Here is a 20,935-nt window from a genome sequence, read left to right as displayed (position 1 = left end):
GAGAGGGGTAGAGGAGAGGAGAAGTAGAGGGAAGGGGAGGTAGAGGAGAGGAGAAGGAGAAGGAGGAGGAGGAGGAGGGGAAGAGGAGAGGAAAGGAGAGGAAGAGGAAAAGGAGAAGGAGAGGAGAAGGAGGGGAGGAGAGGAGAGGAGAGGAGAGGAGAGGAGGAGAGGAGAGGAGAGGAGAGGAGAGGAGAGGCACAGAGCACAGAAACACACACAAAAAAAAAAGGTCATCAAAGGTCAAAGGATCAAAGTCTCAACATGAAAGAGAGTTTTAAAAAAAAATTGAATTAAAGGTAAAAAACCTTACATATAAGACCTAATTTCTACATTATTAAATCCCACCGAAGGTTTGTAAAGTTTACTCCAAACCAAAGTGCCTGCTAAATTATTAACATTTAATGCTAATCGTAACATTTAAAAAGGATCAACCAGCAAAACTCCAGTCCAAATACTGATTTTCTACAACAAGTGAGTGAACTCTCCCCTTTCTGATAGTTTTAAGATAACTGCCACTGAGCTTTTACAAGGCTGCACTTTTAGTCATCTTGAAACTATGAACTTTTTTTTTTCTTCAGCATTTTTACCAAATGTATTCAAATTCTCATATCTTCATGACCGCTTTAACCTTTTCGGGGTCATGGGGAGGGCACACATGTAGGCGAAGGCAGTGTTTACCCCTAGTTTAGTTCATCACATGTGAGCTATTGTGGGTTTGGTACCTTGCTCAAGGGTACCTCGGCAGTGTTCTGACTAGGCGGTGCTTCTTACACCTTCCCCTCCTACCTTCCTTGCTTTGGCTGTACTGGGGCCTGAACCAAGAACCCTCCGCTCCTCAGCCCAGTCCCCAACAGCTACCGCCACCCCCATATTCTTCAATTAATTCAAAGCACCAAACAAAAAAACAGGCCATTATGGAAACTTTAGGGTGAAATTTTCCCTCAGTCGAAAACATTTAACACTTCAAAGAAAATGGCATATTTGTATGTGACACTATAAATTTACTTGTCATTCTAAATTATAGGTTTCAGAGTGCAACTATGAACACCAACGTTTTCCGGGCAGGACAGGTTCCCTCCTTCAGCAGCTCCCAGCATGGTGGCGAGGGAGATGGACGGACAGCAGGGGCATCTGAGAAGGTCATCAGAACTTTTCGGGGCATCCTCAACAAGTTCACCCCTGAGAAGTTTGAGAGCCTCATTAGACAGGTGGATGAGCTCAACATCAACGATGAGGAGACGCTGAACACGGTCGTTGAGCTCGTTGTGGACAAAGCTTTGTCCGAGCAGAGCTACAGCGCAACCTATGCTCAAATGTGCCACCACCTGAAGGAGGTAAACTCTGCATTCTTTGTCTGTACGATTGGTTGAATTTGGACCAGATTATTGTCAATGATATGCAAAACCTTCCCCACGTCAGCTGAGGGTCTCGTCCCAGAGCAGCGATGGATTCGTTTACTTCCATAAACGTCTGCTCTCAAGGTGTCAGATGGAGTTCGAGAACAGAGGACTAGTGAAGGAAAAGGAAAAGAATGTGTCTGCTGCTCAAGAGGTGAGTACCGGCACAGCTACAGCGGAACGAAATATGCAAGCGCAATTATTGGACTGAAGCTCAGCTTCAGAAATGCACCTTTTGTGAGAATTTTTTTTCCTACAAAATTGCACTTGCTCCACTGGCAAGAACGGTAGAATAGTTAGATTTTGAACTCACACTTAAATGTAACCTTTACAGTGTTTCACCTAAGTTAAATACATGCAAATCTGCCCTCAAAGGACCCGCAGCAGACCAGACACAAGACCCACGTGCGTTTGCTGGGGACCGTGAGGTTCATCGGAGAGCTTTTTAAGCTGAAGATGATCTGGGAGGCCATAATACACACGTGCATTGTTAAACTCATCAAGGATGAGTGCGATGACTCTCTGGAGTGTTTATGCAAGTTACTGTCCATAGTGGGTAAAGGCCTGGACAATGAAGCTGAGAGGGTAAGGAGAGCACACACACACACACACACACACACACACACACACACACACACACACACACACACACACACACACACACTGTCCACGCATAAACTGAATGAGTGGGACTCTTATTTTCTTACTTTTATTTTCTTACTTTTAGCCAAAACTTAATAGCTACTATTGCCACATATGCTACCTACTAAAGGAGAAGAAGATGACTCCAAGAATCAAATTCATGTTACAGGATATTGTGGCCCTAAGAAAGGTGAGACTCTTTGATGGTTAAATCATAAATATGGTCTCCAAGTTGAATTCTCATTACATCTCATGTGTGTCCCTCAGAACAACTGGGTGCCCCGCAGGAACGATCAAGGCCCAAAAACCATTCAGCAGCTTCACCAAGAGGTGAAGCAGGCTGAAGAGAGGGAGCAGCTCCAGTACGAGAAAGGGCAAACCACCATACAGCAAAGAGGTGGTGGCAGGTTGGCAGATCGCCGCCAATCCTTTAATGTGAAAGTGATCCCTGAGAAGGTGAATCAGAAATCCAGCCACGACTGTAATGGAGAAAAGAAGCAGCAGGGCCATTTGGGCAGCAGCTCATGTAATGGCATCAGCAAAAAACCAGGTAAATAACTGAAAAAGCCAAAAGATTGGGTGCATTTTTAAACATCTGGATGGGGTTTTTCACTTCTTGTTGCTCTTTGCAGTTGAACAGAAGACCCCCCCAAAGCAGGCAGCAGCCTTATCACAGTCCTTTTGGCTCTGCAATGAAGAAGAAGTGCATCGCGCACTGAAAAGACTCCTGCAGGAGAAACCCGTTAATGGTAAAATAGAGGAGTGGATCCAGGTAACTCCCGATGAGAATGACCTTTAAACTGGATTTTTCTCTAGAGATTGTGACTGTAGGCATGAAACTAACAAAGGTTCCTCTCCCCCCTCCCAGAACAACTTCAATTACAGGCAGAGGTCATCAGAGGGGTTTGTGAGGGCCTTGGTGAGAGCGGTCTGCCAATCAGTCATTGTTAACTGTAAGTGTTCTATACCGTCGTATAGAGGCAGAAAACTCAGCCTGTTTCTGTCCAATAACATGATTCATTACTCCACATTGATGTCTGTTTTACATTATCTGAGCACAAAACCAGTCTGGGACACTTTATGGTCCATGATTAGATGTGTTCGGCTTCTTTACAGTGGTGTGAAGAGAGTGTTTGTGTTGTCAGGTGGGGTTTATACCCTGAATACCTATGAGCTGCTCGACAGAGTGAGCCTCTTAAAGAAATACATCACTGATGCCCAGAAGCAGCTGCTGGCCCTGAATGTTCTGCAGCAGCTGGTGGGCCACATAGACCAACCTGATGGTGAGTGTCCATCTATCCACCTCGACGGTCACGGCTTTGTTCATTTTAACTTTGAACAACAAATTCAGATGCCAGTGGTGTTTTTCTATTGACTCATTCCTGTGATTTCTGCTGGTGTGTGTCCGTGTAGGTCTGCTGCGGATGTTTTTCGATGTGCTATGGGATGAAGAAGTCATCCAGGACGAGACCTACTTTAAGTGGAGGTCATCCACAGTCTCTGCAAAATCCGTCTGCAACTTTTTCGCCATGCTCGAAGAGGCGAACAGACGTTTCAACTGACGTTGGGGAGCACAAAAAAATCTTTAAAAAAAGAAAAAGAAATCTGCATTATTTCATTGTCAGTAATATCATGTCTTTGAATAAAATTCAATTTATTTCCAAATACAAGTGCTTGAATATCATTTATGTTTTAGTGAAGTTGGGTAATATAGTCCCGACTAACACCATTTATCCTGTTGTGATCATCATGTTTTACTCTCTAAAGGAATTTTGGTTTATTGAGGTTGAATTTTCAAGACAGTTATAAACATTTACACTAAAACTACCTAAAGAACACAATCTCTAACAAGTATTAATCGTTTATAATGGTTAATGATAAAATAAAGTGCTATATAAAGTAAAATAGATTCTGATATTTTGAGCGTATTTCCTATATTTGTTCTTTTAGTGATAGTAAAACATTACACTCAAACTTAATGTAATGGGATGGAAGTGGGGGGGGGGGATTCAATTGCTTCACTTGTGCCTCAATGTGGCATCGATCATACATAATATTAGAAACGTAAACTCAAAACATGTAAAAATAGTGTTTGTGTATAGTAATCCATACAATTACAAGTGTGTGTGTGTGTGTGTGTGTGTGCTTGTGACACAGGAAACCTCCCAGAAAGGCCTCCAATCATTTTCTTTTCAAAAAACAACAGTGACTTATCCTTCATAAATTAGCTGCGCGGCTGCAGGTCCAAGCGACTGACTCTTTCGTGACCCTCAGTGCACGCGCTCCTCAACAAAGGCTTAAAGACAACGCAAAGACTGCGTGCGTGCATGTGCCCAAAACATAGCCCGACATGGAATTACCTGTACATGCATTGTGCGCATTTCTGTGCGCGAGGTTTTTGTGTCTGAGCCTGCTTACCTTGTCATGGGAGGGTTTGGTGGAAAACAAACAATGCCCCATTGTTGGGAGCAGAGGACGCAGCCTGCTGTGAAACACGGAATTTGAAACACTCTGAGAGGAGACGTCCTGTGTTGTTCTTCAAAGCGTACCGGCGAGGGGGGGGGGGGGGGGGGAGGAACTGTACAGGCAGCGAAGGCAGGCAGCAGAGGACAGCTATGGAGAAAGAAGTCTCTTATCTCATCTCATCTTATCTCATCTTATCTCATCTTGTCTCATCTTATCCAAAAACAATGCTCCCTATAAACTGTGATTAATGCTGCTTTTTTCCCCCCACTTGTGGGTCCGACAGTTTGAAACTCTGCCTCTGCCTTGTGCAATACTGTGACATGTTTACATAGGCTGGAAGGAAACAATGAAGTGGTGTCTGTCTGTCCGTGTGTCTGAATTAGCTAACCCTCACAGGGGCTTCTCCTAACATGGCACCGCATCCCTCCACTTGCAGCTGGTTGCACCACTCACCCCCTGCTGCCTAATGCGAGGAGGGTACCTGCTGCAACCCCTTGGTTGAAGTCACCCCTTCCTCCCACCATGCCTTCTGCACCTCCCCCACTGCTCGGTCCTCCATGCCCGTTGATGATTTTACTGGTCTCTGTGGTTTAATGGTGCGCTTTATTAGTTACAGAGCATCTCCTGCCTGGCTGCTGACACTTGGAAAACACACACAAAAAAGAATCTGTGCATGCAGAAATACACCCTCGAAACACCCACGTACACTCACACGTGTAGGCCAATAAGATGCTCCGAAACGCCCACAGTGGAGGGAAAGCAGGGGTCTCTGTGTTCCTCTTGTAAGCCGATTGTTCTCTGAGGGTACTCACCGTCATCCTCCGGGTTTGTCGATAAAAGAGATGATGCTGAATCTGACCTGCTTGGATAATTACAAGCTGGAATCTGAAGAATGCTGTGATCTTTACCGAGCCTGACACCGTGTATATGATCCCATGCAGCTGATTAACCTGCCCCTCTACATGTGCGCCTGTGTGTGTAGGGGGTCACGAGTTGCTAAAATGTGATGGTTATTATATCTCTGTTTTTTAAAAACCCTGCCTTGCAGTAGTGGTTGTAAAATACGGCGTCGCCTGAGGTTTGGACACAGGTTTCTGAGGTTTACCATATACAGCCTGGGCGCTGCATGCTCCTCCATCCAGTGAGAGGCCATGTCACTTATCTGAGGAATTCACCCTGAACCACTTCTTCTCATAAACACTCCCCTGTGGCGCACATCCCTCTGGCTTATACACACACATACGCACACACAATTCAAGAGGCTCTGTATAACTAAAACAAAAATCCATCATGGCTAATCCCACACGGTCCACGAAATGCCACGTGAAAGGTCCACTAACTGCACACATTGCTCACATAGTTCTGCGTCTCCGTGTTTTCGGTGTCATGGCCGCACCAAACAGGTGGTCCTCATTAATTTTTCCCTGAGCCGAGACAAAAAGCAACAGATGCGAGCGTCTCTCAGGGTGGCTTTTGCCTGTTTTCTTTCCAAAAGAGCTGGTTAAAGCTTCTCATAACCGTGACACAGTTTGCATTATTTGAACTGCTCAGTGGTTTAGCTTTGTCTCGGTGGGAGGGGGGTCTGAATCATTCAAGTAAAACATAAATGGACGCGCATGGAAGCTCGCGGAAAGACAATGATTTACTTCTGCCTGGAATTCCTGCTGCTTTGTTTCCGATTGATCTCCAGAATGAGAATGTCAGTGTGGTGGCAGAGAGATAAGAATGGAACTCGGAGAATGCACATGAGCAGAATTGTGCACTTCTGAAGATATGCTAGAAACAGGTAAAGGGACCATCAAAAATAGACAGGGATCTCTAAACCATAAACTCCTACTGTTTTACTTGGGCCAGCAAGTTGAATGTAGATTAGTCACTCAAATAGTCTTCATACTTCTTTTCTGAATAAGAATGTGCAGTCTAGTGTGTACAGTAAAGAGCACACACTAGGCACACTTGGATGTGTGTGATTGTAAATGTGCATTTTTTGTGTGTGTAATGTGACACTTGCATCTCAGAGGGTCCTCATCTGCTCTTGGAAGACCTGTCTGTGCCAATAATGGACGATGAATTCAGATTAATAGATGGTCTCATCTGTTCTAAATGCGGCAGTGCGCAACAACAATGCACACAGGTCAAACAGTTGCCTCTCAAGGAATGAAAAGGTGACCACAAAGGTGTTACTTTTTTATAATTTTGTCCTTATTTTATAGAAAAAGTATGTCAAATATGTTGATCTAATGGCTGTATGACTAGTTTAAGCTAGTTTAAGGAGGCTATACTGTTACACGTGTTACATGTTACACAGGGGGTCAAATTCAATAAGTCAATAAAATACCCATTGGAGAACAAAGCGAGGCACATGGAGTGATTGTATCATGTCCTAGGATGCTTCTTCCGAGGGGGGAATAGTTCAGCGATGATGACTTTATAAGTGATTCCAGCACAGCTGATCGGAGCTCATTCTGGTTGCATTGCACAATAAGCTGTATTATATCAAGTAAACCTTAAAGAGGATGAAACTGGTTTCGGTAATTGATATATTGTTTTACACATTCCTGCATTTCTGTCAAATCTTCAGTATATATAACTGTCCTGTGTCAATTTGTTACATGACCCCATTAATGCATCTGCGTCTGGAAGGTATATAACCATTAAGGTCTTTTAGCTGAGGCAGCTCCACCTACACTCATTCAAACTATATGCACACAGTTTGTACTGGATCGTTTCTCTTATAGGCCACATGCAGGTGGATATCAAATAGCATTTATGTACCTTTTCCTTTTCATTTATCTTGTGATATGTCCTGTTTTCCTCTGTCCTTTGAAAAGGCGTCCTAAGTTTGTGTTGTGAGGTTAACCTTCATTTCCACTGAGCTGGGTCACGGCCCCGTCTGTTTGTAGGAAGAGCAGTGAGGCCCTCAGCAAGCCCCTCATATGTTTTCCACTATGCTGGCCTCCTGTCGCGTCTCACAATAAGTCTGAACGCAGTGCTCTGGACAGCTGAATTCAATGCACTCACCCCCCCTCCCCACAACATCCCACCAACCACCTCCCTCTAATAAAACTCTCTACTCCAATGCTGATGGTAACATGCTGTATTGCTGCATTGTAAAATGCAGCCTCATGTCCAGTATTGTGGGGGTATAACGAGCATGTGGGACATTACTGTTCTCATGGGAAACATGACCTCCAATCTGCCACCTCTGTCTCCACTTCCCTCAGATGACTCACCCACTCCATCCCCCCTCGCCACTGCTTACAGCCTCCAGTCCAGACCTTCTGCTTCACTTCTGACTTACTGATTGATTTTAGCATTAACGATTAGCTCAGCACAAACACTCACACACACATGGGCCAGAGTAGACACACACACACGCTGTATGCATCCATTGTAAGTGCCATCATGCGGCTTTCAAGATAAGGCAGTTACAAGCCTGGAAAAGTCTTGATAAGGTGGTTACAGCAGGGGGGGGACACAGTACGGCTGAATGTGCAGAAGGGTCATTTTTAGTTTTTTATGCCCCCCAAAGCTTAAAGTGAAAAAATAAACCCACTCCTGTCCATCTTACCATCAGATGAAGACTTGTCCAGGTTCAAATCATCCCACAGTGGCTGAATTCAACAGCCTGAGCGAGGCAGCCTGGTTGGTGACAGACATGATTTGAAATTCTCCCCGAAGAGCCAAATATTTCAAATATTAACATTGCAACAGTCTGTTAGGAGGAACGTGTAGACAATCCTCATTTTTAGAATGTTGATTTGAAATTCAAAACTATGTAATCACACAATGTTGAGGTGCAGTCATTTGGTAGGCAAATCTATCTGTTACATGTGGGAATTTGACGTTATTATCGAGAGTGTGGTGTCCGAACTTGATATGGAGAATGAAAAACTGCACATTTCCATTTTCAGTGCTACTTAAATTCATTTCCCCCTATATACACTCAAGAAAACACTGGGCATTATTACTGCAGTACAGGTGAAGTTACAGTGAAAGCTCCGGTCGGAGGTTTTTAAAGTACGCTGCGATATTTAACTCATTTGGTGTGTTTGAATTGATAAGCGCTGGGTGTAAATGTGGATGTTGACACAGCTGCTTTACTGTTCCCCTTCAGTGCATTGAAAGTGTTACTTCTTTTTAAACTACAGGATGACCAGTTTAAAAAGAAGCTAACTCCAGAACTCTATAATAACAGCAGGGGACGTAATCACATATTCTCCTGCATAAATATTATAACTAATATCCTGTTCCGACAAAAAGGACTTCATTCTGCATATGAGAAAAACTGAAGTTTCTGTCCGACTGTCCTTAAAACATGACTCTTTGATAAGCCTGTGTGTTAAATCGCGGTTTAGTCAGACTTGTCATGTGCATTTAAGTGTCAGAGGTCATGGGAAACATAATATTAGTTAAAGTTTAACTGATAATGTAAAAAAAACAAAAAACAAAACAAAAAAAAGCAGACTGTGTCCAAAGGTCAGCACTCGGGAATCGGTCAACATGTCAAACCTGTGATCACGCGCTAACGCATGAATATGATATAGTGCCCTCTAGTGTTGGAGCAAAGCAATAACGTCTACACCTCAGTCCAACCACAGGCGTGTTGTAGCAACTAAGAAAAAAATCAGCAATCTACATTCACTTAAACTTTTCAACAACAAACTATTGGTAATAAAATGTGCACTTAATATCACAAATGTACCCCTGTATAATGAAATATGCTATTAACTGTTGTTATTTACTATCTGGAGTCAGTCAATCAAACCTTTATTGTTGACAAGACAAAGTGCGACCTGGTTCGTTTTACTCTCACAGGGGAAAATCTGTAGCACCAAACAACTGGTGATTGCGTTATCTCAGACACAAAAACAGACAAATATAGGTAAAATGCTGATTGTTTTATAGGAAATCGTGAGAGCTCAACACCAGTAGTGAATGCTTTCAACGTTAAGCACAAATCTTAGTTACAGACCAAATGAAGTAAGAGCCAATCGTTATTTAGCTGTACAAAGTGATGCTACACTGGACGCACTACATGTAAATGCATTTCTAAGGTGGAAATACAATAGGATTTTATAGAATGTATATTTTAAGCCCTGTTTTAACATCAGTCACAAGAAGAGAAAATCCTGGACTTCTACTCCGATTCCTTAACCTCAAAGGCAGCAATTCAGCCGATTTCTCCTCGGTGTTCCAGGCCCCATTCCAGTGTGATACAAATGAAAGTCTCTGGGGTTTTTTGTTTTGTTTCTTCTTCGAGGCGCACACACACACATACACACACACACACACGCACACACACTTAATGTGATGATGCATAAGCTTGTTCAGCATCAGCAGATTATTTACAACTGAAAGGTGGCAGAGGTCTGTGACATGGCACTATAAATAAAAGTGTTGCTGAAGGGCACAAACTGGTGGCTGATGATTTTGATGGCTTCTTGAGCAGCTGATCCTACAAAATAATGGAAACAGTTCAGTCAGTAGTGCTCTAGCTGATAAGGTACGATCTGTTTAGTGGTGTCAGATGGCCAAATGCAAAAGAATGCTTTTACCTCCCAGAAACGAAGCAACCATGTGTGGCTCTGCCGCTCCGTATCGACAGCTGAGGGGGAACAAAAGGACAGAAAAGGACTGAGCACGGTCTATCATTCACCCTGACTGATGAATCCCAGTGTGATCGTGACTTACAACTCATGGATGTAATCATCTTTAATGTTGACATTGAGGTTGTATTCCTGCAGCAGGCTGTTCACACATAGCTTCAGTTTGATGATGTCCTCCTCAACCTGGTAATTGTAAACACCTAACAAAGCAACACGAAAAGAAGAAAGAAAGAAAGAAAGCAGTGTTATTTCTCAAGTAATACAAGCAATTCTATATAATATCGTTACATCGACACTTTGTGTCAAACTAATTCCACCGGTTGTGCAACGGAAATGAGCCAATAAGATATATATTTTTAATTTCAGCCCACGTTCTACCTGGGAAGTGAGAATGCTGCTGATAGAAGCGATCGATGGAGCGAAGCATGAGGTAGAAGACCATTTCACTGTCAGGATTGTCCATGCATGAGGCTAAAGACACACAAGCACTCGGTTAAAAGGTAAGTGTGTATTTAAATTTCCAACTATTAGCGGTATAGTCAAGGTAACTGAATGACAAAAAAATGAATAAAGAACAACCCTGGACAGCTCAATGAGACAAGGAAGGACTTACTGATTTCATCTCTGTTCACCGTATCCACACTATATTCATCGGCCAAAGATCTGCAGTGAACAACTCGCAGAAATGATGAATTCTTACCTACAGACACCAAATAAATGCCTGGTTAGTTGAAAACATGTCTACAGTAACCTGATAAAATTCAGAAATCACAGCATTATACCAATATCAACAGCGATTTATGGACATTCAATGACCGGTTTACTTACAGAAGAGTTTTATGTCCTGTTCGGGGATGCTCTCGGGAGGCTGCGGAAAAATATAAGTCATTACAGCGCAACGAGTTAAAGTACATAGGTCAAAATATTAGAATTAACGCCCCTTAAGTTAAGGTATTCTGTTAGATACATAGATCATAGCTCTGTTTATTTAGTGCAAACAGGTTTTCAACATACCTTCCCAACAGATTGAAGCAAACGCTCCACGTACTTAGAAACAGCTGCTGCGTCCTGCATGGCCTTTGTCCTGTAGCTACAGTTAAGCAAAAGCATCAGCAATGTTGCCGCCTCTGACTCATAGATAAAGAATCTGATCTGCTAATATTTGTTAATAAAACTTCCTTAGCACGTATTGCATCTATACAGCTTACTGAATTATACTGTAATCAACTCGCACTCACACATTTTGAAGTTTAATGAACTTCTGAGAATCAGCAATCATATCTGGGATGGTTCCCCGAACAGGAAGGCTTCCGTTGCCTTCATTGAGAACAAACTCCTTGACAGCTTGCAACATCAACCAGAAAGATGGGGTCTGGTGGACACACAGCAACAGAAACACTCCAGAAAATCGGAATTTCAGGTGAAGGAATAAGAATGTACATTTAATGAAAACACTCAATACCTGTGAAGTAACATTGTTGCACTGTTCACTATTAAAGAGGTCCTTAACTACACTGGGAATCTGTGGAAATCAGAGACAATACAACAGAAACACAACAGTACATTTAGATGGGTAAAATTAGGATCACAACTGGTAAAATTAGGATCACAACTTTTTTAGGTGTAGAACCTTGGTTGGGGTTAAAGCTGTGTTGACACTTTTGATGGCTTCTTCAAAGTTTTCTTCATCCTCAGGGACGCCATTCTCATTCTTTCGGATTCCTTAAAGGACAATCAGTCAGAGAAATGTTTCATTTAAACAGAAAGGATATTAATCAAGTCCAAAGTCCACCCGTACCTTCCCGTATAAACTGCCTGAAGGCCTCTTTTTCCTTGTAATTTTTCGGAGGCTGACAGTTGTGCTACAATTTCAAAAGATGTTATGTATCAGCACCCAAACAGTACCTTTAAAAATATGAAGTTAAACATATTTTCCAGATATTCAGTGACTTGAAAGTGAAACAGTACCTCACTAAGCCATTTCTCTAAGTATTTGGCAACAATGATAATCCACGGTGTGTGACTGTGATCCTGCAGGAACAAAAAGAACTGAATGTAGAAATACTGTGTCCATTTAGTAAAACTGGCTATGTCACTACAAGAAAATGCTTCTTAACAAAGCACGCACTTTTTTGTCCATGTTGTCCAGATCGTACGACTTAACATGATCTTTCAATTCGGCAAACGGTTGGTCTAATCTCAGGTCTTCCAAGGCATTGTCTGGGTGTGATTCAATCACTAAAAAGGAAGTGGTAGGGGATAGATGAGTCTTTACAGTGAAGCATCACAGGTTTAACCAGTAACTACAGTTATTTAAAATTAAATGTTATCATTAATTCAACAAACACAACAGACCTGTGTGCTCCTGCACCACCAGTCTCATGTAGCCAATTAGGCCGTAAGTTTTACAGATCAGGAAAGGTACAGAGGCGCTCCACAGAACAGTGCCCAGTCTCAAAAATGTGCTGTTAAAATCAGTGAGATAAAAAAAAGAGTACACTGATCCATTACAGCAGTTAGGAAGAGATTCTAGGATACATGCTAAAATGATCATTTACATGAATACATAAGATCTTAGAGTCTTACAAGTGAAGACATTTACACATATAACGTTGTAGTTCACATTTGACTCTAGTTGCAAGTAAATTATTTTGTTAGAAAAAGATTAAATCACCTTTCAGGCAACTGGACACCGATGACTATGGAAAATCTGTGGAAAAACTCTGGATCATTGTCCAAAAGCTTGTCTGGGCTCTGCGGGAATAAAATAAAACACAAAAGTGATTTTTATCACCATTAAGGTGTTAATATAAATTGTACTATTGCAATAATAAAAATTTTCAAGTGAAATATTATAAAAATCCCCCAACCTCCTCAACAAAGTTTCCAGAGACATCACTGTTGAGTTCTTGTAGCAACTCTGTGGCAGCCTGTGCTCTGTTCTAAATGATTAAAAAATTAAAAAAAGACAATTTCAAAAAGTCTTTATAGTGGCCCTAAAAACAAAATCACAAGAGGAAAGCCGCTGATATAACAACAGATGAGTGTAATAGGAAACTGTGTGTGCATATTTGTGAAATACCTTTCCGATGCTGCTGTTGCTTAGAAAAAAGCTGTAAAGGACGTTAACAGATCAGCAAGGCACACAAATAATACTAAAAATTACCAGACAAAAAAACGTAAAAAGGAAAACTCTCACTTGTTTCCAACGTCTTCTCCAGTAACAACGTGTCCATCCACTATTGTGAATGCTCCAATACCTGAAACACGTAAAGGGATGGATTAACAGAGGTTTCCACAGGAGCTGCTGCAGCAGCCACATCTGTTTACCTGGCAGCACCAAATTCTTCAGTATCTCTGTTCCAGTTGCTGTGGCGTTAATGAGGCAAACGTGTGAATTCTCCAGTGATTCCTGACCGTGGTCACCCCACAACCTGAACAATCACGACACGAGTATGAGCTATTTTGCAAATTGATGATGTGAATTATTTACTTTGCAAGCTGTCACTGCAAGTTGCATGCTAGCTTCCACTACATTAAGAGACGTAGTCTTTTTTGTTATTCCCCTGTGTCAGTATAATACTGCGATGGTAAAATAGTTGCCATGGGGATGTAATTAGTCCCACTTAAAAATACTGGCTCGTCCCAGCTCATAAATAGCAAGCTAACTCCATCTAATGCTAATGCGCTGTTCTAAACGGGTTCAGTGATGATATGTGAAAGGACTATGCAGAAATGCATGTAGGAAAAACACAGTGTTTTGTGACGTTTGCAGTATAGTTTAAATTTACCTCAGTTGTCTGTCGTATTTTTGTTCTTTGGACGCTTTGGTGGCTGCCATTTTTTCGACCAGAGCGGCATCTATGGAAACATTTTACTTCCGAGACAACACATTCGACACGAAGACGCTTGACAGACGATTCAACCAGGCACTTTCGACAATATCGTTCGCTTTCTCACTATTAAAAAAATGAAAAAAATAAATAAATACGATTTTATAGTATCTGTGAAGCAACCACCACTCCTGCAACTTACATCTGTATTATTGAAATCTGGAAATTTGGAAAAATAACGACACTTATACGTACAGGGTGGAATTAAGTGGGAAGCCATAATCAAATATTAGAATAGGCAGGTAAATGTATGTTGTCGTACGTAAATTCCCAAACTAGTCCCTGTAATTTCACATTAAAATTCAGGATCTGAGACGATGTCTTTTTTTAAATTATTTGGAATATTTAGACAAAGGTGTATATTGCAACAATCGTTAAACGATCTTACAAAAACACGCTAAATTAGGCTTTTATAAAGCGTTTAATCACAACTGAAGCCGCTTTATGAAAGCGGAGGCATTTCTGGTCGGAGTGATACATGAGTCTTAATTTGAGCATGAAGAAGAAATAAGCAGCACGCGCCTTCATGCGGAAACGCGTGCAGCGAGTGAGGTGGACGATCCTAAGAGAGCTGATCTGCTGCAGAAACATCAGAAGAGCTCAGCCTTTAAACCCCTGACAGGTGGACTGGAGGTGTGTGCTGGACCGTAAGCATGAAGAGGCGGGTCGGTAAAGAGATAATTGTCCTTCCCCCTTAGGCTGCGTCTTTATCAGCTCCGCGGACTGATGTGATCGAACAGTGACACCTTGGACAGGCTTGAATCCGCCGGCAGGAAAAATGACAGGGCACGACTGGGGCTATGGGGTCGAGGACGGTAAGAGAATACAACATTTTAATGCTCTAGAACCGGCCAGGAACCCTTGATGCAGCAACCCCTGTATATAAGGATATACGATTTTGCATACTTTGCTTTTGCCTTTGCGTTTTGTCCAAGCAGAGAAGGGCAACAACGTCATTAATACGAGATTATCCTCATGCTTAAAAGGATGACTGCTGTTTGCAACATGGCTTTCACTGTTGATTTAATCTGCATTGGCAACAATGCATCAGCTGCATATCAAAGGTGTTCTTTAGAGACACCCTCACCATATTATTATGTGAGATTAACTTCATTTATATGATGTTGTGGAAATTGAATTCTATGCTTATTAAGTGTTTTTCCTGGTATTCTTTTTTCCTAAGGTCCTTCATTATGGCACCAAAACTACCCGATTGCGAAGGGGAGCAGACAGTCCCCAATTGACATCCTCCCTCAAACGGCTTCACATGACCCCAGCTTAGGTCCAATTGCCCTGAAGTATGACCAGTGCACGTCAATCAATATCGCCAATAATGGACACTCTGTAGTTGTGGAGTTTGAGGACTCTGATGACCGATCAGGTGAGAAAAGTGTTGTTGGGGTCATGGGTCAGTCTGTTCAGTTCACAGCCCGATAACCAGTCAGTTCAGCTTTTCCACAACGCACGCCATAAAGTTTTAATTTATTTTTCAACCCCAAAATGTGATTGGTCTTGGGAAGGACGGTGTGCACTGATAAATGACTGTTTGTAACCCTCACCTAGCAGTTAGCCGCTGAGGTCACAGTCCAGGGACAATCATCTCCTGATACCTGTTTGCCAGCCGCACGTTGTGGAAATCTGTGTTAAAGTGTGACTTTGAGCAAACACAGGCTTGAAAGAATTAAGTTGAGTTGTACAAAGTTGCAAGCCACGTGCACAGATGATCATAATCAGAGCTTTTAAATAAACCCCAGATTACGCAGCGGAGAAGCAGAGGCTGCGGTTTGCTGCATGAGCGTCTTTCTGTTGGACAAGAAATATAATGACTTCAGGTGATCTCAGCTGTTATTATGGCCACATTTACTTTTATAAGTGGGTGGCTCCCACTCAACCACCCCCGTCATTGCCACAAATGATAGTTCAAAAATGTCGGCATGTTTGGCTCAGGTTGTTTCCTCACAACAGATCTTTATTGCCGAAAATAAATCAAATAAAACAATCAAGGCCTGGAGGAAAACACAGTGATTGGTGACAATGTATTTACACATGGATTAGGGCAGTGTTACTATAGTAACCACACAGAAAACTAGTTGTTTTTGACTTTATTTAATTACTGGATTTCCCCCCGCCAAAAATGATGCAAGGTGGGGATTAATTATTCCTCAAATGACCTGACTCACATGAATTATTTTAAATACCTATTTACTGATTACTCTGTTGATAACAGTGACACCAACTGTGTTGCAGCTGTTTTTTTCTCCTCATTTTTGACAGCACATTCTTGAGGGTAGCGTACCTCTGCACTCTAAGATGGTGGAGTGCCCGTGATGCTTGGCTAATCTGCCCGGCGCTGCAGTGTCCTGTTTTTCAGAAGGATGTCGGCAGCATCACAATGAATAACAATCAAATTAGACAAGTGGCTTTACTGAGCAATGCAAGTCACAGGCCCTGAAAACTGTCTATCCCAGGGGTCTCCTGCTGGCGGGGTAGCATTCTATTATCCTTTGGTGGCTGAATGTAAAGCTAAACCAACATAACTCTGAAGTAGCCACATTGCTTTTTTCCTTTAGCGCAGGATTTACTATTTGCGTCTCACCTTGAAGCTCTTGTCTCAGAGACCCGCTGATGGATTTGTTGGGAAGGTGACCTCGTGTTACAGCTTTGAGTGAAAGGTCTCAGCTGGTTTGCTGGTTCTGAGCAGGCTTTGAAAATGAGAATCTTTTCAAAAACATTCCCCCGTCCTCCACAGTGATCCAGGGGGGCCCGCTGGACAACCCCTACAGACTGAAGCAGTTTCATTTCCACTGGGGGGGAAAGGGCTGCCGTGGTTCTGAGCACACCGTTGAGGGACATAGCTACGCATCTGAGGTGGGTCTTTTTTTGCTCCACGTGCACGGATTGACATGCACTATTACTCAAGCACACATCTTTTAATGCTGAACAATTAAAAATAGCACTTTTGGTTCATTTTATTGAATTTTTCCAGCTTCATCTCGTGCACTGGAATGCAGTCAAATATGAAACATTCGGGGAGGCAGCAACGGCCCCCGATGGCCTCGCGGTTCTTGGCATCTTTTTAGAGGTATTTTTGTATCTATGACGGTAACCAAAAATGGTTATTATTTGCTGGACTGCAGTTGTGTGTTCATATAGATCCTTTCCCAGCGGTCCCGCAGTAAATCTAACACACAACTGCTGTCTTCTCCCGTTGAATAAAGACAGGTGATGACCACAGGTGGCTCCACACGATAACGGATGCCCTGTACATGGTGAAGTTTAAGGCAAGTTATGGGATTTTATGATGTGCCGCGTTTGTCTGGTTTATTGCCTGTCTGCCGAATTATGACTGCAATAAAAAGCTGTTCCCTTTTGTGTCTTGTGTCGCAGGGGAGTGTTACAGATTTCAAAAGTTTCAACCCCAAGTGCCTTCTACCCAGTAGCCTTCACTATTGGACCTACCTGGGGTCGCTGACCACACCCCCTCTGCATGAGAGCGTCACCTGGATCGTCCTCAAGGAGCCAATCGCAGTGTCAGAAAAACAGGTGCGTGTTTTACTGCCCTTCTGAGGACCAATTATCAGGTCTGATGCTAGATCTGACCTGTTTTCCTTATTTCTACATGTTGCTTGTAAAATGAATACTTTTATAGTGTATTTAACTAATCTACCAGGTTTTTAATTTTACTCTGCTGCGCAAAGGTTTGCAAATGTCTCACTAAATTAAGCTCTTTAACTGTAGCAGGCTGTGCTTGGGCGGGGGTTCCCTCCTGCACTATGATGCTGTTACTAGAGGGAGCTGTTGAGGGGTAGATTTAGGATTTGGTTGTATTCATTGATTTCTCTTTGGCAAAGGCTGAGCTGACTAACTGGACTACAAAAGCCTTCCTGGTCTCTCCAGCTTGTGGCAACTGTTGTCATCCTCTGGATTATACCCTGATGCTTTGCTGATCCCTTCTACTCCAGCCCCCATTTTTATCTCCTGGACTGTCTATCAGGAAGGTGGCGCTTCAGCGATGGCAGAATTTTGACTGTAGTTACAACTAGTGTGTGTGTGTGTGTGTGTGTGTGTGTGTGTGTGTGTGTGTGTGTGTGTGGCGGGGGTGGGGGTGGGGGCAAGATGGAAGTTAGGCCTCATGATATGTGTACAACTGCTGCGCTTGAGCTTTTAATCCCCTCCATCGTATTTTTCTGATGGCTGGATGAGTGGGTGGATTCGAGGCCTTGATAGAAAAATGCTTGCATGCAGACCCAGTGGGGCGAGACCCTTATATAACAGGGGGGATATTAGTTTATTTTTCCTGCCGATGGTAGACTTGGAGGGAAGACTGAAGCTAAGCTTCATATTTGCTAGTCTGGTAATATTTCAAATTTTTCATTTGCCTTTGAGGATGGAGTTTATAAAATATGAACTTGTTTCTGCTCCTACAGTTTTGTCCCATCTCATTTTTGCCAACCTGATTACTGGCAGCTATAAAACAGAAAGACCTGAGACATACTTCACATACCGTATAAACTGCATTTATAGAAATCTGGCCCGTTGGAAAAATAGGCTGTCTACTTGACCTATAGCACATATTTGCTGGGGGTCTAATGTGTTTGTGGCCAGCTGGAGGAATCTGAAGAAAACTCAGGAACACAGGATCGGTGAGAATGTGGAATCAAACCCAGACTTTCTTTTTACCATGGTGACAAGATTTCTCCCCATGGGTCTATGGTTAGATATTTAATGTCCACATTACTGCAAATTAATTCTGGTAAAATCTGTTGAAAACTGGACCAATCAGGAAGTCCCAAGGTGTCATTCTCAATTCGGATTCAATGAAATCTTTTAACAGCGTATAGTTTTATAACAGGATATCAATGTTCTGCCATTGAGAGAACAATTTTAACTTAAAGCCGGTTTCTCTAAATGCAGATGAGCAAGTTCAGAATGCTCCTGTTCACTGGAGAGGAGGAAGATCAGAGGATGCGCATGGAGAACAACTTCAGGCCTCCGCAGCCCCTCAAAGGCAGAAAAGTGCGCTCTTCCAATTAATGCATCCCCCAGAGAACCAACCTTATCAGGATAAAACCCTGGATGAAAACAACAGTTGTTTGAAACTAAAGTGAAGGCATTAACCAGAGTGTATCATTTTAATCTTGTGGTAGCTTATTCTGAATGATTTTTTTTTTGTAATTAACAGAAAGGGGGAAATTAGCAATTTGAAGCACAAATGTCCCTCAATCGCAAAGGGAGGACTCAATTTTAAAATGATTAGAGGAAAAAAACAAGGGATGCAAGCATCTATTTATATTAATTTATCTTGGAAAAAATTCCGTGGTTGGATACTTGAACTTGTAGCTGCTGCTGAGACTCGGTGCTCCATTGAGCAACGAGCCTATGTGAGGTGCCATTTGATGTTAACTGGTAAATCTGAGGAGCGCCACAGACCGGTATCACACCACTCTATCTTCTGTTAATACTTAACCTTGGCCTCCTGGCTGATCCCTGTTGATCCCCTGTTTAGCCGGCCCATTCTTGGTGGATTCCCGGGTCTTCTCACTACGGCTGGTTTCCAATACAAACATCCCAAATGGAACTGAGTCTTGCATTTGCGGCACACAAAACCACTGCCTCGACCGAGAGCAGCAGAATCTCAGCTCGTCTACTGTCAAGGAAATGTCTGCCATAATTAGTTTATTATGTAGGACTTATTGAACTGATGCAATCTTAAAACGCCAATGATTTCCATACTACCATCAAACCCTGGAGCTTTGTTTTTATGGTCTTCACCTCACCAGCTGCACTCCAGAAAAACATCCCAGCAGTACTGTACATGCCTGACCGAGGCCCCACTGTCTCACACGAGATGACTTATGGCAGCTTTGTTTAATGCCGGCCCTTATTTACATAAATGACGATAACTTTTGGTCACACAAAGTGGTACACGGCAATGATGGCACAGCAATAATGATTGTATTGTGTACGTGATCTAGGAATGAATATGTACAATACGGGTGGTTTAAGTATTTTTGTAATGCATTGTAGGTGTTTGTAATGTGAAATAAAACTCAATAACCCTGCTAACATCCAAGTTGTTAAAGGTAGAAATATATATTTACAGGGGAAATAAAACATTTTTCAAAATTCAAAAGGTTTCTATTTTTTTATCTTCAACGCACAATTTCAACTACATAGACCTTTAATTTTAAGCCAGACTTTAATTAGCAATGAACATGCAATATTGTGCTTTCATCTGACATCTGTGACATATTTTTGATTAAGGACCAGTTTGGGCAAATGTGTAAGCTCTTTTAAATGAGTACTGCTACTGTGTTAAGAGTAATCAGTAGCCAAGTTATGACTGGGTCTGACTGATAATGTTGACGCACAATCCTGGATGACATTACAGAATTGAAGTCAAGAATGTTGAATAGTATAAATGTCAATCATTTCGAATGTTCTTAATTAAATAAAATACATGTATAAGAAACACGCAGCCATTATGTATTTGGTCAATGGATGCAGAGGGCAGCAGTTTGTCGTTTTATCCAGCAGGTGGCAGTGTTGTTTTGCAATGTATGGTTTTTGTACAAAACATAGATGAACGCCATAAACGTGCATTGATTTATTCGATAGCCATGCTGAAAATCAGATAATCGTATTAGAATAGGATTATATTAACATCACAATGATCTGGACTAAGATGTCTTTATCCTAAATCCTATTTTGTCTACATAACCTTCGATTTTCCTCGGCTACCTTTGTTTCCCAGGTGTTGTCGCGTTGTGATGCAGTTCCAATTTTAGCCCGTTCGTGGCAGTATAGCATGTCCTTTGTTTTCCTGCTGCTGTAAACGTTTGCCTTTTCAGCGACCCTAATAACAAATTCAAAATAATAATAAAAATGAACCAGGGGTGATGCTGCTGAGCGGAACCTGATAACACTG

The 20,935-nt window shown here is 42.2% G+C and overlaps 3 protein-coding genes across 6 annotated transcripts; 2 read left to right on the top strand and 1 right to left on the bottom strand.

Annotated features, from left to right (window-relative positions):
- Positions 1-812: 812 nt before the first annotated feature.
- LOC130521834 (eukaryotic translation initiation factor 4 gamma 3-like) lies at positions 813-3,709 on the top strand. Its single transcript, XM_057025659.1, has 9 exons — positions 813-1,334; positions 1,420-1,551; positions 1,773-1,982; positions 2,125-2,229; positions 2,307-2,589; positions 2,672-2,811; positions 2,908-2,992; positions 3,185-3,322; positions 3,453-3,709. Exons 1-9 carry the CDS (start codon positions 1,041-1,043, stop codon positions 3,599-3,601), a joined length of 1,536 nt encoding a protein of 511 aa, XP_056881639.1. The 5' UTR covers positions 813-1,040; the 3' UTR covers positions 3,602-3,709.
- Positions 3,710-9,387: 5,678 nt separating this feature from the next.
- On the bottom strand, positions 9,388-14,062 carry nae1 (nedd8 activating enzyme E1 subunit 1). Its single transcript, XM_057025653.1, has 20 exons — positions 13,906-14,062; positions 13,445-13,548; positions 13,314-13,374; positions 13,197-13,227; positions 12,985-13,056; positions 12,789-12,868; positions 12,470-12,579; positions 12,243-12,352; positions 12,083-12,145; positions 11,913-11,976; positions 11,745-11,836; positions 11,577-11,636; positions 11,353-11,486; positions 11,129-11,204; positions 10,943-10,982; positions 10,728-10,814; positions 10,493-10,585; positions 10,200-10,314; positions 10,064-10,113; positions 9,388-9,963 (listed from the first exon to the last, which is right to left on the bottom strand). The coding sequence occupies exons 1-20, from the start codon at positions 13,953-13,955 to the stop codon at positions 9,854-9,856; spliced, it is 1,602 nt and encodes a 533-aa protein (XP_056881633.1). The 5' UTR covers positions 13,956-14,062; the 3' UTR covers positions 9,388-9,853.
- A 434-nt stretch (positions 14,063-14,496) lies between these two features.
- Positions 14,497-20,140, top strand: ca7 (carbonic anhydrase VII). 4 transcript variants are annotated; one of them, XM_057025665.1, is made up of 8 exons: positions 14,507-14,640; positions 14,706-14,822; positions 15,191-15,388; positions 16,757-16,875; positions 16,994-17,089; positions 17,226-17,288; positions 17,395-17,550; positions 19,514-20,140. In XM_057025665.1, the coding sequence occupies exons 2-8, from the start codon at positions 14,786-14,788 to the stop codon at positions 19,676-19,678; spliced, it is 834 nt and encodes a 277-aa protein (XP_056881645.1). In that variant the 5' UTR covers positions 14,507-14,640; positions 14,706-14,785; the 3' UTR covers positions 19,679-20,140. The 4 variants fall into 4 exon arrangements, with proteins under 4 accessions (XP_056881647.1, XP_056881644.1, XP_056881646.1 ...); XM_057025667.1 differs by lacking the exon at positions 19,514-20,140 and adding an exon at positions 17,859-18,074 and having other exon boundaries at positions 14,497-14,822; XM_057025664.1 differs by having other exon boundaries at positions 14,500-14,822.
- The last annotated feature ends 795 nt before the right edge of the window (positions 20,141-20,935 follow it).

The sequence above is a fragment of the Takifugu flavidus genome, chromosome 2 (assembly GCF_003711565.1).
Source record: "Takifugu flavidus isolate HTHZ2018 chromosome 2, ASM371156v2, whole genome shotgun sequence".
NCBI classification, from domain to species: Eukaryota; Metazoa; Chordata; class Actinopteri; order Tetraodontiformes; family Tetraodontidae; genus Takifugu; species Takifugu flavidus.
Note: the sequence above shows the minus strand (reverse complement) of the source record. Positions and strands in the feature narration are given on the sequence as shown.

What these genes read in the sequence shown, in the direction of transcription:
- LOC130521834 (XM_057025659.1), top strand. Translation starts at nt 1,041, where the DNA reads ATGAACACCAACGTTTTCCGGGCAGGACAGGTTCCCTCCTTCAGCAGC. An exon ending in TGTGCCACCACCTGAAGGAG is followed by an intron (nt 1,335 to 1,419) that starts GTAAACTCTGCA and finishes TCCCCACGTCAG; the next exon opens with CTGAGGGTCTCGTCCCAGAG. An exon ending in CCAATCAGTCATTGTTAACT is followed by an intron (nt 2,993 to 3,184) that starts GTAAGTGTTCTA and finishes TTGTGTTGTCAG; the next exon opens with GTGGGGTTTATACCCTGAAT.
- nae1 (XM_057025653.1), bottom strand. Translation starts at nt 13,955, where the DNA reads ATGGCAGCCACCAAAGCGTCCAAAGAACAAAAATACGACAGACAACTG. An exon ending in GGTGGTGCAGGAGCACACAG is followed by an intron (nt 12,353 to 12,469) that starts GTCTGTTGTGTT and finishes CTTCCTTTTTAG; the next exon opens with TGATTGAATCACACCCAGAC. An exon ending in ACAGGACATAAAACTCTTCT is followed by an intron (nt 10,815 to 10,942) that starts GTAAGTAAACCG and finishes TGGTGTCTGTAG; the next exon opens with GTAAGAATTCATCATTTCTG.
- ca7 (XM_057025664.1), top strand. Translation starts at nt 14,786, where the DNA reads ATGACAGGGCACGACTGGGGCTATGGGGTCGAGGACG. An exon ending in GGGCTATGGGGTCGAGGACG is followed by an intron (nt 14,823 to 15,190) that starts GTAAGAGAATAC and finishes TTTTTTCCTAAG; the next exon opens with GTCCTTCATTATGGCACCAA. An exon ending in TCGCAGTGTCAGAAAAACAG is followed by an intron (nt 17,551 to 19,513) that starts GTGCGTGTTTTA and finishes TCCCCTGTTTAG; the next exon opens with CCGGCCCATTCTTGGTGGAT.